Source organism: Alosa sapidissima, chromosome 3, assembly GCF_018492685.1.
Source record: "Alosa sapidissima isolate fAloSap1 chromosome 3, fAloSap1.pri, whole genome shotgun sequence".
In the NCBI taxonomy this organism is placed as follows: domain Eukaryota; kingdom Metazoa; phylum Chordata; class Actinopteri; order Clupeiformes; family Clupeidae; genus Alosa; species Alosa sapidissima.
The window spans coordinates 33,483,632-33,496,131 of record NC_055959.1 but is presented as its reverse complement, the minus strand read 5'-3'; the positions used below and the strand labels follow the sequence as shown (position 1 = coordinate 33,496,131).

Sequence of the window (12,500 nt, the reverse complement as noted above, 5' to 3'; positions counted from 1 at the left end):
GTGTGTGTGTGTGTGTGTGTGTGTGTGTGTGTGTGTGTGTGTGTGTGTGTGTGTGTGTGGGTGGGTGGGTGTGGGTGTAAATGTGGTAGCCGTGGCCTACTGGTTAGCGCTTCAGACTTGTAACCGGAGGGTTGCCGGTTCCAACCCTGACCAGTAGGCACGGCTGAAGTGCCCTTGAGCAAGGCACCTAACCCCTCACTGCTCCCCGAGTGTGTGTGTGTGTGTGTGTGTAGTGTGTGTGTAGACCTAGTCCTACAGACGCATGTACCAAACTCACACAGGCCACAGGCCCAATAAGAACTGTTAGAGGAGCTGCCCCCTCACCCCATGCTCCTTGTGTGTAGACAACTTCTCCTTTTTAGCACAAAACAGACTCACACACACACACACACACAAACACACAGACACACACAGACACACACAGACACACACATTTAAATTCTTTATTGAAGAAGATTATCTTAGATTCTCATTAGAAGATAACCATGGCATAATCCAAATTTAACAGAAAGGTGTACAACAGCAGCCAATATCCCAGCCCATTATGCACATTAGGGGTAAAGGTGACACCTACGCCTCCATATGTAGAGGCTGCTGATACAGAGCAATATTTGGTAAAGGATTTCTTAGGGAGTCCACAGATCTGCAGGCCTCACACACACTTCTTGTTCTTCTAGTTATTTGTTGCAGTTTCAATTGCAGCGCACTGTTCGTGTTTATGTGTGTGTGTGTGTGTGTGTGGGGGGGGGCAGTTTGTCTTGATCTTTTCGTTGTGATGGATTGCAGTATAAAGTTGGCATCGTTGCGGAGCTCCTTCACTGGCAATACGGTCAATATTGTCGCCAGCTGTGATGGTTGCCTCTGCCGTGATGGTTGGATTCGTGATGATGTTGTTGTTGACTTCCACAGTCCTGATGTGTCCCTCCAGCGCGGCTGTATATTGGAGCCAGTCCGAGCGCACAACAAAGTCTGGTTTGTTGGTGTCCAATTTTTTTTCCTACTGTAAACCCGGGGTTGCTGGCATCATCTGATGTTGATAAGGGGACCTTGCGTTCCCTCAGATGTAGCAGAAGTGAGGCTCGGGCAAGCTCACACACATACACACACACACACAACACACACACACACACACACACACACACACACACACACACACACACACAGCAAAATCACGCACACACACACAGTAAGCTCACACACACACACACACACACACACACACACACACACACACACTCCAGCCTTGTGCAGTATTCACTACTCAGAACACACACACAAACACACACACACACACACACACCAGCCTTGTGCAGTATTCACCACTCAGACAGACACACACACACACACACACACACACACACACACACACACACACACACACACACTCCAGCCTTGTGCAGTATTCACTACTCAGAACACACACACACAAACACACACACACACACACACACACAAACACACACACACACACACACACACACACACAGCAAGCTCACACACAAACACACACACACACACAGCAAGCTCACACACAAACACACACACACACACACACACACACACACACACACACACACACAGCAAGCTCACACACAAACACACACACACACACACACACACACACACACACACACACACACAAACACACACACACACACACACACACACACACAGCAAGCTCACACACAAACACACACACACACACAGCAAGCTCACACACAAACACACACACACACACACACACACACACAGCAAGCTCACACACAAACACACACACACACAAACACACACACACACACAGCAAGCTCACGCACGGCTGTGTCATCATTACTTAGCATCCTTACCAGGTTGCTTATTCTGGCGGCAACACACACCCATTCTATGTGAGGGACACCAAGCCCTCCCTCTGTGGCCCTGTGTGTGTGTGTGTGTGTGTGTGTGTTTAGTCCCATCCAGCGTCTTACTAGGCCTACAGGTCTTATTACTTAGCTCATTTAAGATGCATTTAGGGATGTGGATGTTTGCAAAGACAATCAAAAATACAAGAGCAATGGCCTGTAATTTCATTGCGACAGGGAGTCCAGACTTAGTAGCAGTATTCACCACTCAAAACACACACACACACACACACACACACACACACTCCAGCCTTGTGCAGTATTCACCACTCAAAACACACACAAACACACACACACACACACACACACACACTCCAGCCTTGTGCAGTATCCACCACTCAGAACACACACACACACACACACACACATACACACACACACTCCAGCCTTGTGCAGTATTCACTACTCAGAACACACACACACACACACACACACACACACACACACACACACACACCCACTCCAGCCTTGTGCAGTATTCACTACTCAGAACACACACACACACACACACACACACACACACACACACACTCCAGCCTTGTGCAGTATTCACTACTCAGAACACACACACACACACACACACACACACACACTCCAGCCTTGTGCAGTATTCACAACTCAGTTGGTGTATTTGCTCTTCCCATTCACCCGCGATGTTGCCTCACTGCGTCTCTCTTAAAAAACTCTCTATGGGCAGCCTGTCTTAGCCACTGGTTAAGGCCCAGAATAAAGGTCTCCATGGGCAGCCTGTCTTAGCCACTGGTTAAGGGCCAGAATAAAGGTCTCCATGGGCAGCCTGTCTTAGCCACTGGTTAAGGGCCAGAATAAAGCGCTCCATGGACAGCCTGTCTTAGCCACTGGTTAAGGGCCAGAATAAAGCACTCCATGGACAGCCTGTCTTAGCCACTGGTTAAGGGCCAGAATAAAGCACTCCATGGGCAGCCTGTCTTAGCCACTGGTTAAGGGCCAGAATAAAGCACTCCATGGACAGTCATTCCTTTCGAAGAAGGATGTATTTGCCGTTTTGCCGACCGGATACGGTAAAAGTTGACTTCCCCGTTCACTGTTTTCATCGCTCTGGCCACGTCATGCTCTTTGTTCTGATTGGTCGTAGTGCTGGCCTATTGCATGCCTAGGCAGTTTGAAAGACAATTCTCTGCCCGCCCCTTGGATTAAGCGAGGTGAATGGTTCGATTCCAGACTATACATTTCAATGATATAGGATGGCCTGCGAGGCTAGACATGTATCGCACTTACGCAAATATTTAATGTTTGTCTGACTAATGAGGAAATACCAAATAGTTTTTTTCCAATTTGGAAAGGAGCCCTTATTCACAGAATTCTGAAAAAGACAATATACCTGATGACCCAGCAACATGGAGAGACATCTCTTTACTCCCGACCATCTACAAAGTGCTTGGTGGGGCTTCTGGGTAGATACTGCTATTAAGGATGATTCTAGTAGCTTTGGTCTTGTTGTTATTCCAGAGGTAGGCTGTGGCAGGTCTGTTCCTGTAAATGTTATCTATCGTCGATCAGCTCCGTGTCTAGGATTTGTGGGAAAGCTCTTTCCTCTTCAAACTGCAACCACACCTCATCAGTAAGGTGCTTGATGTAGTTGCCAAACTCACCACTCCTCATCAGTAAGGTCCTGGATGTAGTTGCCAAACTCACCACTCCTCATCAGTAAGGTGCTGGATGTATATGTATAAATATATATACTCTTTTGATCCCGTGAGGGAAATTTGGTCTCTGCATTTATCCCAACCCGTGAATTAGTGAAACACAAACAGCACACAGTGAACACACAGTGAGGTGAAGCACACACTAATCCTGGCGCAGTGAGCTGCCTGCAACAACAGCGGCGCTCGGGGAGCAGTGAGGGGTTAGGTGCCTTGCTCAAGGGCACTTCAGCCATGGCTTACTGGTCGGGGTTCGAACCGGCAACCCTCCGGTTACAAGCCCGAAGCGCTAACCAGTAGGCCACGGCTGCCCCAACAACCGGCTGTTGATGTAGTTGTCAAACTCACCACTCCTCATCAGAGAGGTCCTGGATGTAGTTGCCAGAGTCTCCTGGATTGTCTATTCTACCTTCCGCCAGGTGAGATGCAGGGTCGTATGTGTGCCATTGTTGTTTGTATATTTTGCCCAATTTGCGGCCGCCATTACCCATGCATGCATGCACACACACACACACACACACACACACACACACACACACACACACACACACACACTCCCCTCCCTGTGTATTTCTCTGGCATGTTCTTTGTGTTTGGTGGTTCTGATGGAGTATTTTACAGCATTCTGTCACTGGCTCACTGTCACCGCTTACTCATAAGGGCTTAGGAATTAGGCCCTAAATCTGCATACACACACACACACACACACATGCATTCACATGCACACACACACAGACACACACACACACACACACACATATACAGACACACACATATACACACTCAAAGGAGCGTGCTAATTTTATTGAAACAGGCTCACACTGAGGCAAAGATGAGCTGGGATCGTTATTACAACTTGTGTCGGAATTAGCGAGTGTGTGTCATGAGACATTGTCTATTCATGTGTGTGTGTGTGTGTGTGTGTGGTGTGTGTGGTGTGTGTGCAGGACTGGTAATGGTGTCTTGGGGCCACAAATCTCGGTGCATGAAATAATGAAGGTGAATTAATGCCGGTTGTCACGGTGACGACGCAAATAATAAATCCTGTCTGCTGCTCCTTTTTAATGACACTCTGAGACGATTCCCAACCAAGGGGTTACACACACACACACACACACACAGATATGCACACACACACAGATATGCACACACACACACACACACCCACACACACACTCACACACCCACACACAGACGCACACACACACACACACACACACACACACACACACACACAGAGGAGGTTAAATTATGTGTTTGTGTGCCTACTGCTGGTTTGCTTTGTCTTAATGGATGCCAAGTTTTTCATATTCAGCTGAAACAAGGAAAAACAGAAATACTACAGATTTATTATTTCCTGTTTATTTAGGTTTATTTTCCTGTTTCACCCCAAAGTTATTTGTTTTGCTTGCAATGTTCCTCTCTGGAACAGACTGTAAATTGGGCTGAATGAACAGACACATGGCCGTAAAACAACACAGCCTCAGCATTGAAGGAGCATACACACACACACACACACACACACACACACACACACACACACACACAGGGCTTCAGCACTGAAGGAGCACACACACACACACACACACACACACACACACACACACACAGGGCTTCAGCACTGAAGGAGCTCACACACACACACACACACACACACACACACACACACGCACATACACACACACACACACAGGGCTTCAGCACTGAAGGAGCACACACACTAGCTAGCCACTAACTTCAACCATCAACAGACGTCAACGCACAAGCTGTGTCAGGATTTCACCTTGAGAAATATGAACTTTTACATCGTCTGCCAAGGGAACTCAACTCACCGTCTGCCACCCCCTGCCAACTTCCACACCTCTGCCATCTAGCTGCAGGCCTACGTTTCGCCACTGGACTGTCCAGGAGCAACGTACGGGAATATCATGCAAGCGACTTTTTAATCACCATGCCGGAGAGAAGAGAGAGCCGCCCACCGCCACCTCCACCGCCCCCTCATCTGCTGGCTGATCTGCTCAGCGGGGCCGAAAGGGGACTAAACTGCTGGCGAAGCACTATCACCTGCCTGTGGACTTATTGAGTCTTTTTTGTTTCTCTTTGTCTTTGTCTGCGTGAGCGCTGAGTCCGTTTGTTTTATGTCTGGTCTTGTTCTGTAAGCCTACTGTCTTTGTAAAGACAGGCTTGCTTTACTGTCACTGTCTATTTGTCTGTCTGTTTATTATGACCGCCGCGCAGCGAAGCGGCGGTCATATAGGTTTAGACAGATTTTTTTTTTTTCTTTTTTAGCATGTCCAAATTTCCGTCAAGGATTCCCGGGACACTGTAAGACCGGGGTACTCGAAACTTGGTGGGCATGTAACCCCACATGGATAGCATGGAACCATCGTTTTTCGTTTTGATCTGTAGCCCCCCCGCTGGACTGGACCCCCCGAAAGGAGGGTAGGGCAGACACAGTTGTCTGTGAATATCTTGAGAACCGTAGGGCCTAGGATGACCAATTTTTTGCGTATGTTTGCCTCCAGGGGTCATGTAAACCCATTCCATATGCACACATGTGCATAAACAGATACACACGCACACACATACATTCACAGTAATCCTACGTATGACACATACTCACACAGTAGACATATATACGCATGCATGCACATGCACACACACAGGCACATAAACAGGCAAACACACAAGCACATGCACGCACACACACACACCCACCCACTCACCCACACACACATAAACATTAACATGTACACGCACACATGCACACAATTCAAGAATTTCTCAGAATTATGAACAGGCAAGATGGGGGTGGGGTTGTATAAAATGTATTTTACATGTGAAATCTATGAACTAATCATGTTTTGGTACTTGTTGTCTAGCAGATACCAGTGAGAATTGAGTGTGCATAATGCAATTCAGTGAGACAGTTAGAATCATATATGCCTTTCAGCGTGACTTATTTTTGTGGAAAACATGTGCTGGACTGGGTGGCGGTCATATTTTGTACCGCTCTGCGGTACATCTAGTTTGTGTATGTCTTGGTGTGATGTCACAGGTACGCTGGTGATTACGCCGCTCTGTCCGGCACCTGTCTTGTGTCTTTTGTTATTTTGTAAATTGTTTGTTTATGTCTTGATGTCACGGGTACACTGGCGACTACGCCGCTCCGTCCAGCATTGTTTGTCTTTATGTGTCAATGTCTTGTGTGTGGAGCGCTTTGGATTGTACTAAGTACATGTTAAATGCGCTTTATAAATAAAAATGACTTGACTTGACTTGACACAGATATTCACTGCTGGAGGAACTGGCAAAAACGACTTCCATCCACGCCAGGTCTGCTGGATAAATTCACTCTCTTTTGAATCTGACTGGTCTAATATCTAATCTAATCTATAATAAACAATAAATACCATCTGAATGGAGCTAGAGTAAGGAATGGCAAGGGATTGGGTTTTCTGTCATCTGTAGGTCATCTGCGATGCATTTAATTAAAGGTCCCCTGTGTAACGTTGTCAGTTGTTTGTTAACAAAATCAACATTTCCCATTCATAAATGTGGCCCCATTCATGTTTAATTACCACCACCACCAACTCGAAGCATACCCATTGGCTTAGAAATCCTCATTTACGTTTACATAGCGCGGTGTCGACTCGCGTGTATGTGCGCCATTTTAAAATGCTGGTGGCCAGCAAGGGACTTCTGCGAAATACAGCTCAGTCTTTGGCGTCTGCATGCATAGTAAAAACATTAGCTTGGATTCATCGGCAGAATTTCCTTACATTCAGCAATATAAGTTACGAGCCCATTTTCTACAAGTCTTGTCTTCCTAACATTCCGACATTGAAATTGTATTTTTCAACAAAATAAATAAAGAGAAAAAATAACTTTGTTCGTGACCTGTCATCGGCTCACTTGATCTCTAGTTTCTAGACCCTGAGACAGTTTTGCTAGGACTAGTAGACTACCACAAAGTTGCTGAACGTGTGTTATTCAGGTTAGTTTGCAACAATATACAAGTTTAACCAAAGTCCTTAGCTGCTACCTAGCTAGAAAACATAACTAGCCTTTCCCATTCACAGTCCAAAAGAGTGTACCGAAATAGTACACAAAATTGTATTAATATGTTGCATCTTGTCTTGCCGGTGAGCAGAAAAGCCAAGTGAGTTGTTCAAAACCTTTCTTTTAATAAACGCTGTGTACACAAACAATGTTCTCAATGCTCGAGTTCATGTGTAGAGACACTGATGATACTTCGATCAAAGTTTCATGTTGTGTCGAGCCTTCTTAGTGTTTTAAAAATAGTGATTTTGACGCGATCATGTATCAAAAAATAGTGCCACTACGATTCCCATTCAAAACTCCATTATTTGACCCAAAAACGACAACACGGACAAGTTTAAAAGTGCCGCTTCAGACGTAATTATGCTTTTAAATGAAAGTTGACTCGTGTACATTCACAAAAACACCCTAGGGTGCATTTTGGCGAGGGTTACGCTTTCAGAGAGAAGTTTATGCTTCGACGTGCTAGGAGTCCAGGGCCCAGTTTCCCGAAAGCATCTTAAGCCTAAGAGCGTCGTAAAGTCCCTCTTACGAACGTCTTAAGATTTTCCGACTGTTCCCCGAAACCATCGTAGCTTAAGAACGTCGTGAAAACACTCCAGGACATACAGAGGAATTACAACTTAGAATACATAATCCAATTTATGTTCCCATTCTTTATTGTGTTTACCTGATGAATCCGATTTTAGCGTGCAAAATAGTATAGCCTACATTTAATGGTCATAATAATGTGATGAAAAGCGGACAAAAATGCAATCCAGTTATGAAACGAGACGTTGCCAGAATAGTTTCCCATTATCTTTGCTAAGTGAGGGATATATTTTATTAGGCCTATGAGGTAAAAGCAGAGAAAGGAACATGTGGTTTAGTCTGTAGGCCTGTACACATTTCCTCACTTTCTTACTCGACTTCTTTCTTATCTTCAAACATGTTCTTAAGTGACACAGCGAAAAATTATTGCATGGTGCAACAATCTAATCTTAAATAATTACAATTATTTATGTCTGTGTATGGTATATAACCTACTTGGGATGCTTACATGCAGAAGTCAAAGTGTTTCTATTTTCGTATTGATGTGAATTAATGTGTAGGCCTAGATCCGGAGTTTAAACAGTAGGCCTATAGCTGTGACATGCAGTCACCTGACATCACCATCAAATCAGAGGATATTTCAGAACTATTAACGTGGACAGCTCCCCTTAAGAGCATCTTAAGAGCAGTGCACGCGCGTTCACGCTACGAGCATGTTCGGGAAACAGTCGGAAAAACCAAACGAACGATCGTAAGATGAATCGTAGAAAACTCTCTTAAGAGCGTGTCTCCGTCGTTATCGGGAAACTGGGCCCAGAACTAGTGTCAGTTTTGATGTGTGACGGCTACCGTAGTTCTAAACGAGGCAGCACTTGAGATGTTGGTTGCTATATAACTCCTAACCACTAGATGGGAGAATTTCTTACGGGGGGGGGGGGGGGGGGGGGCTTTAAGGCTGTTGTTTAAAACAGACCAAATAGGGCCATATCAAATAAAGTGTTTCATAATTGGGTCAGTTCATGTTAGGTGTGGAAACATTCTATCAGTAAGTACAATGACTCTCCCTTCTAACACGTGCTGATTGGTTGGCACTGAGTGACTCTCCCTTCTAACACGTCAAGTCAAGTCAAGTCAGTTTTATTTAGTATAGCACATTTAACATGCACAGAGTGCAACCCAAAGCGCTCCACATACAAGACATTGACACAAAACAAAAGACAATAAGACAAAAAATGCCAGACGGAGCGGCGTAGTCTCCAGCGTAACCTACCCTTGACACCACATGACAAACATTTTAAAAAATAACAAACACAAAAGATGCCGGACGTGCTGATTGGTTGGCACTGAGTGACTCTCCCTTCTAACACATGCTGATTGGTCCGCACTGTGACCCACTGGTGTATGCTCTCAGCTTTGTGACCTGATTGGTAGTTGCTCCGCCCCCAGTCCCCCATGGTCATGTGACTCACCCCGAACATCTGCCGCAGGTCTGGGTCTCGGAAGCGGAAGGGGATGTTGGAGACGTGGAGTCGTTTGGGCTGCTGCTTCTCCGACGAGTCCGACTGCAGCTGCTGGGAACCTTCTGTCTGCGCCACCTCCTCTGCCTGCAAGAGGGAAACAAGCAACAAGCAAAACTTAGTTCCTACTCATGGTGTCATTACATAAAGGGCTTATTTAGTTCTCATCTTGTGTTACCTCATATACCTACTGAAAGGAAACGAGCCGCAGGCAAAATTTAGTTCCTACCCACAGTGTCATTACATAAAGGGTTTATTTAGTTCTCATCTTGTGTTACCCCATATACCTGCTGGAAGGAAACAAGCAGCAAGCAAAACGGTTGCACTCATCATAAACCAGCAACCATTCATTTCTCATCCTAGAACACCTTGTATGTCTACTGGAGGGAAACACTGACCATCAAATCTTAGTTCCCACCCTGTCAGACCTCCTACAGCTCACCAGAGAGGAGCTGTCACTCAGGTCTGTTCAGTTTCACCTCCATTCACTGTCATTAATGTAGCTGATCCCTGGAGATGGTCATCGTGCTGCTAGCGGTCATTAATGTAGCTGATCCCTGGAGATGGTCATCGTGCTGATCCCTGGAGATGGTCATTAATGTAGCTGATCCCTGGAGATGGCATTTCTACCATTAGCTGCTCTACCACCAGTGGAGTCCCACCAGTGGAGACCAGTTAAAACCAGAACCAGTGGAGTCACACCAGTGGAGTCCCATTGGGTTGATTAAGCACTTAACAAAGTCTAACTTTTACTAAATGAATTCATTTCATTTTCATTACTTCATAAAGTCTAAATTTATTCAGTTCATTTCAGTGGCCCTGCAAACTCCTGCTGTGTTTTCCCATTACTTTAGCAGCGCGCTCTCTCTCTCTCTCTCTCTCTCTCTCTCTCTCTCTCTCTCTCTCTCTCTCTCTCTCTCTCTCTCACACACACACACACACACACACACACACACACACACACACACACACACACACACACACACACACACACACACACACGCTCCTGCAGCAGGAAGTTTAGAGCTTTAACAGTGTGAAATAAAGCAGAGAGACCCTGCAGAAATGTAAGAGATACCAGCTGCAGACATACCGCAATGCCTTTCTCAAATCATGTCAAATGTATAATGTGTGTGTGTGTGTGTGTGTATGTATACATAGAGACAGAAAGAGATCAAACATGTTCAAGTGTGTGTGTGTGTGTAAAATGAGACTCGGGGCATATAGGAAAGTGTCCAGCATATTTTAAAAAGTTGGGTAGAAGAGCCTAAAGGAGTCTGTGCTGACAAAAGACCCTCTCACTGGCCCACTGGCCCTCAGCATCACAGAGACAGAGACACACTCAGAATGGACAGAGAGAGAGAGAGAGGAGAGAGAGAGAGGGGGATGAGGAGTGAGGAGAGAAGAGAGGGGAAGAGGAGAGAAAGGAGAGAGAGAGAGAGAGGAGGGAAGAGAGAAGAGAGAGAGAGAGGAGAGATACACACACAGGGAGAGGGAGATAGGGTACCAGATATGAAGAAGGGAATAGAGAACATAAAATAGAGTGAGATAAAATGAGGGAAGAGATACAAACAGACAGAGAAAGAGATACTGAAAAAGAGAGAAAGAGAGAGAGAGGGGTATAGAGAGAGAGAGAGTGAAGTGAGAGAGAGAGAAGGGGTGGAGAGAGAGAGAGAGAGAGAGAGAGGCAGCTGGCGTGTAGGCTCCATGTTCCTAATGAATTAGAATAACACAAGCTCCACCATGAAACGATGATGTCAGCTAAAGTTCTCACAGCTTAGTGGGATCAATGAGAGAGAAGTGCTGAAGGAGGCTACTATCCACTGCTGCAGAGAGAGGGGGAGGGAGGGAGAGAGGGAGGGAGAGAGGGAGGGAAGAGAGAGGAGGGAGGAGAGAGGGGGAGATGGGAGAGGGAGGGAGAGAGGAGAGAGGAGAGAGGGGGAGATGGGAGAGGGAGGGAGAGAGGAGAGAGGGAGGGAGAGAGGGAGAGAGAAAGGGAGAGAAAGAGATGAGGAGAAGAGAAGAAAGGAGGGGAAGAGAAGAGAGGAGGAGAAGAGAGGAGCGGAAGAGAAGAGTGCTGCTGCAGACTGCACTGAGGAGAACTGGGTGGGGAGAGGGGGATGAGAGAGAAGAGAAAGAGAGATGGAGAGATGGAGAGGGAGTGATGAAGAGATGGAGAGAGAAGGAGGGAAAGAAACATTGCAGTAAGAAAAACTACTGAGTGAATATCATATCCCAGTCGTGCTTATCCTACAACATCTAAGTTGCAAAACATGCTGGACAAATACTGTATGCACCAGCCCTTAATCATGTCCCTGTTCAATCCTATTCAGGAGAGGATCATATGGGAGCGTATTTTAAAAGCATTACTGTCATGTGGCCGTGGTTTGCTTTAATGACTGATGAACACAACAGGAAGCCTTTAACTTCTCTTTGCTTTTCTTCTCTAGATTCAGCATGTAGTATTGTCCCCGGTAATTTTTAGAAAATAAGTCCCGACAGGGAGAACAGAATCCCAACGCGCAGCGGAGGGGTTTTGATTCGACATGAAGGGACTTATTTTCTGATCATTACCGGTGGACAATACATTATCCCGCTTATTAAACGGCTACTTGCCAAATTCAGAAAAGAAACCTAATACAATGGGTCTTTAAAAATGATTTTGCTACCGTTTCGTGTCTTCCGCTGACAAAATAAATAGTTCGCCACACAGATAGAACTTGACAGTTTCAGGTGTTGCGTGGCAACGTCTTACTAGCTTACTTTCCCTTTCAATGAAATTTCATTGCAATAAGCGAATGGACGTCTTG

General features: G+C 45.8%; 1 protein-coding gene across 3 annotated transcripts in view; it reads right to left on the bottom strand.

The window, feature by feature from the left end:
- LOC121705237 (RNA binding protein fox-1 homolog 3-like) overlaps nt 1–12,500 on the bottom strand; it is a 459,068-nt gene that overhangs the window by 50,804 nt on the left and 395,764 nt on the right. For all 3 annotated transcript variants that reach the window (XM_042086105.1, XM_042086106.1, XM_042086104.1), the window contains one exon: nt 9,643–9,777. In XM_042086105.1, the coding sequence (XP_041942039.1) occupies nt 9,643–9,777 (135 nt within the window). The remainder of the gene's footprint in view (nt 1–9,642; nt 9,778–12,500) is intronic.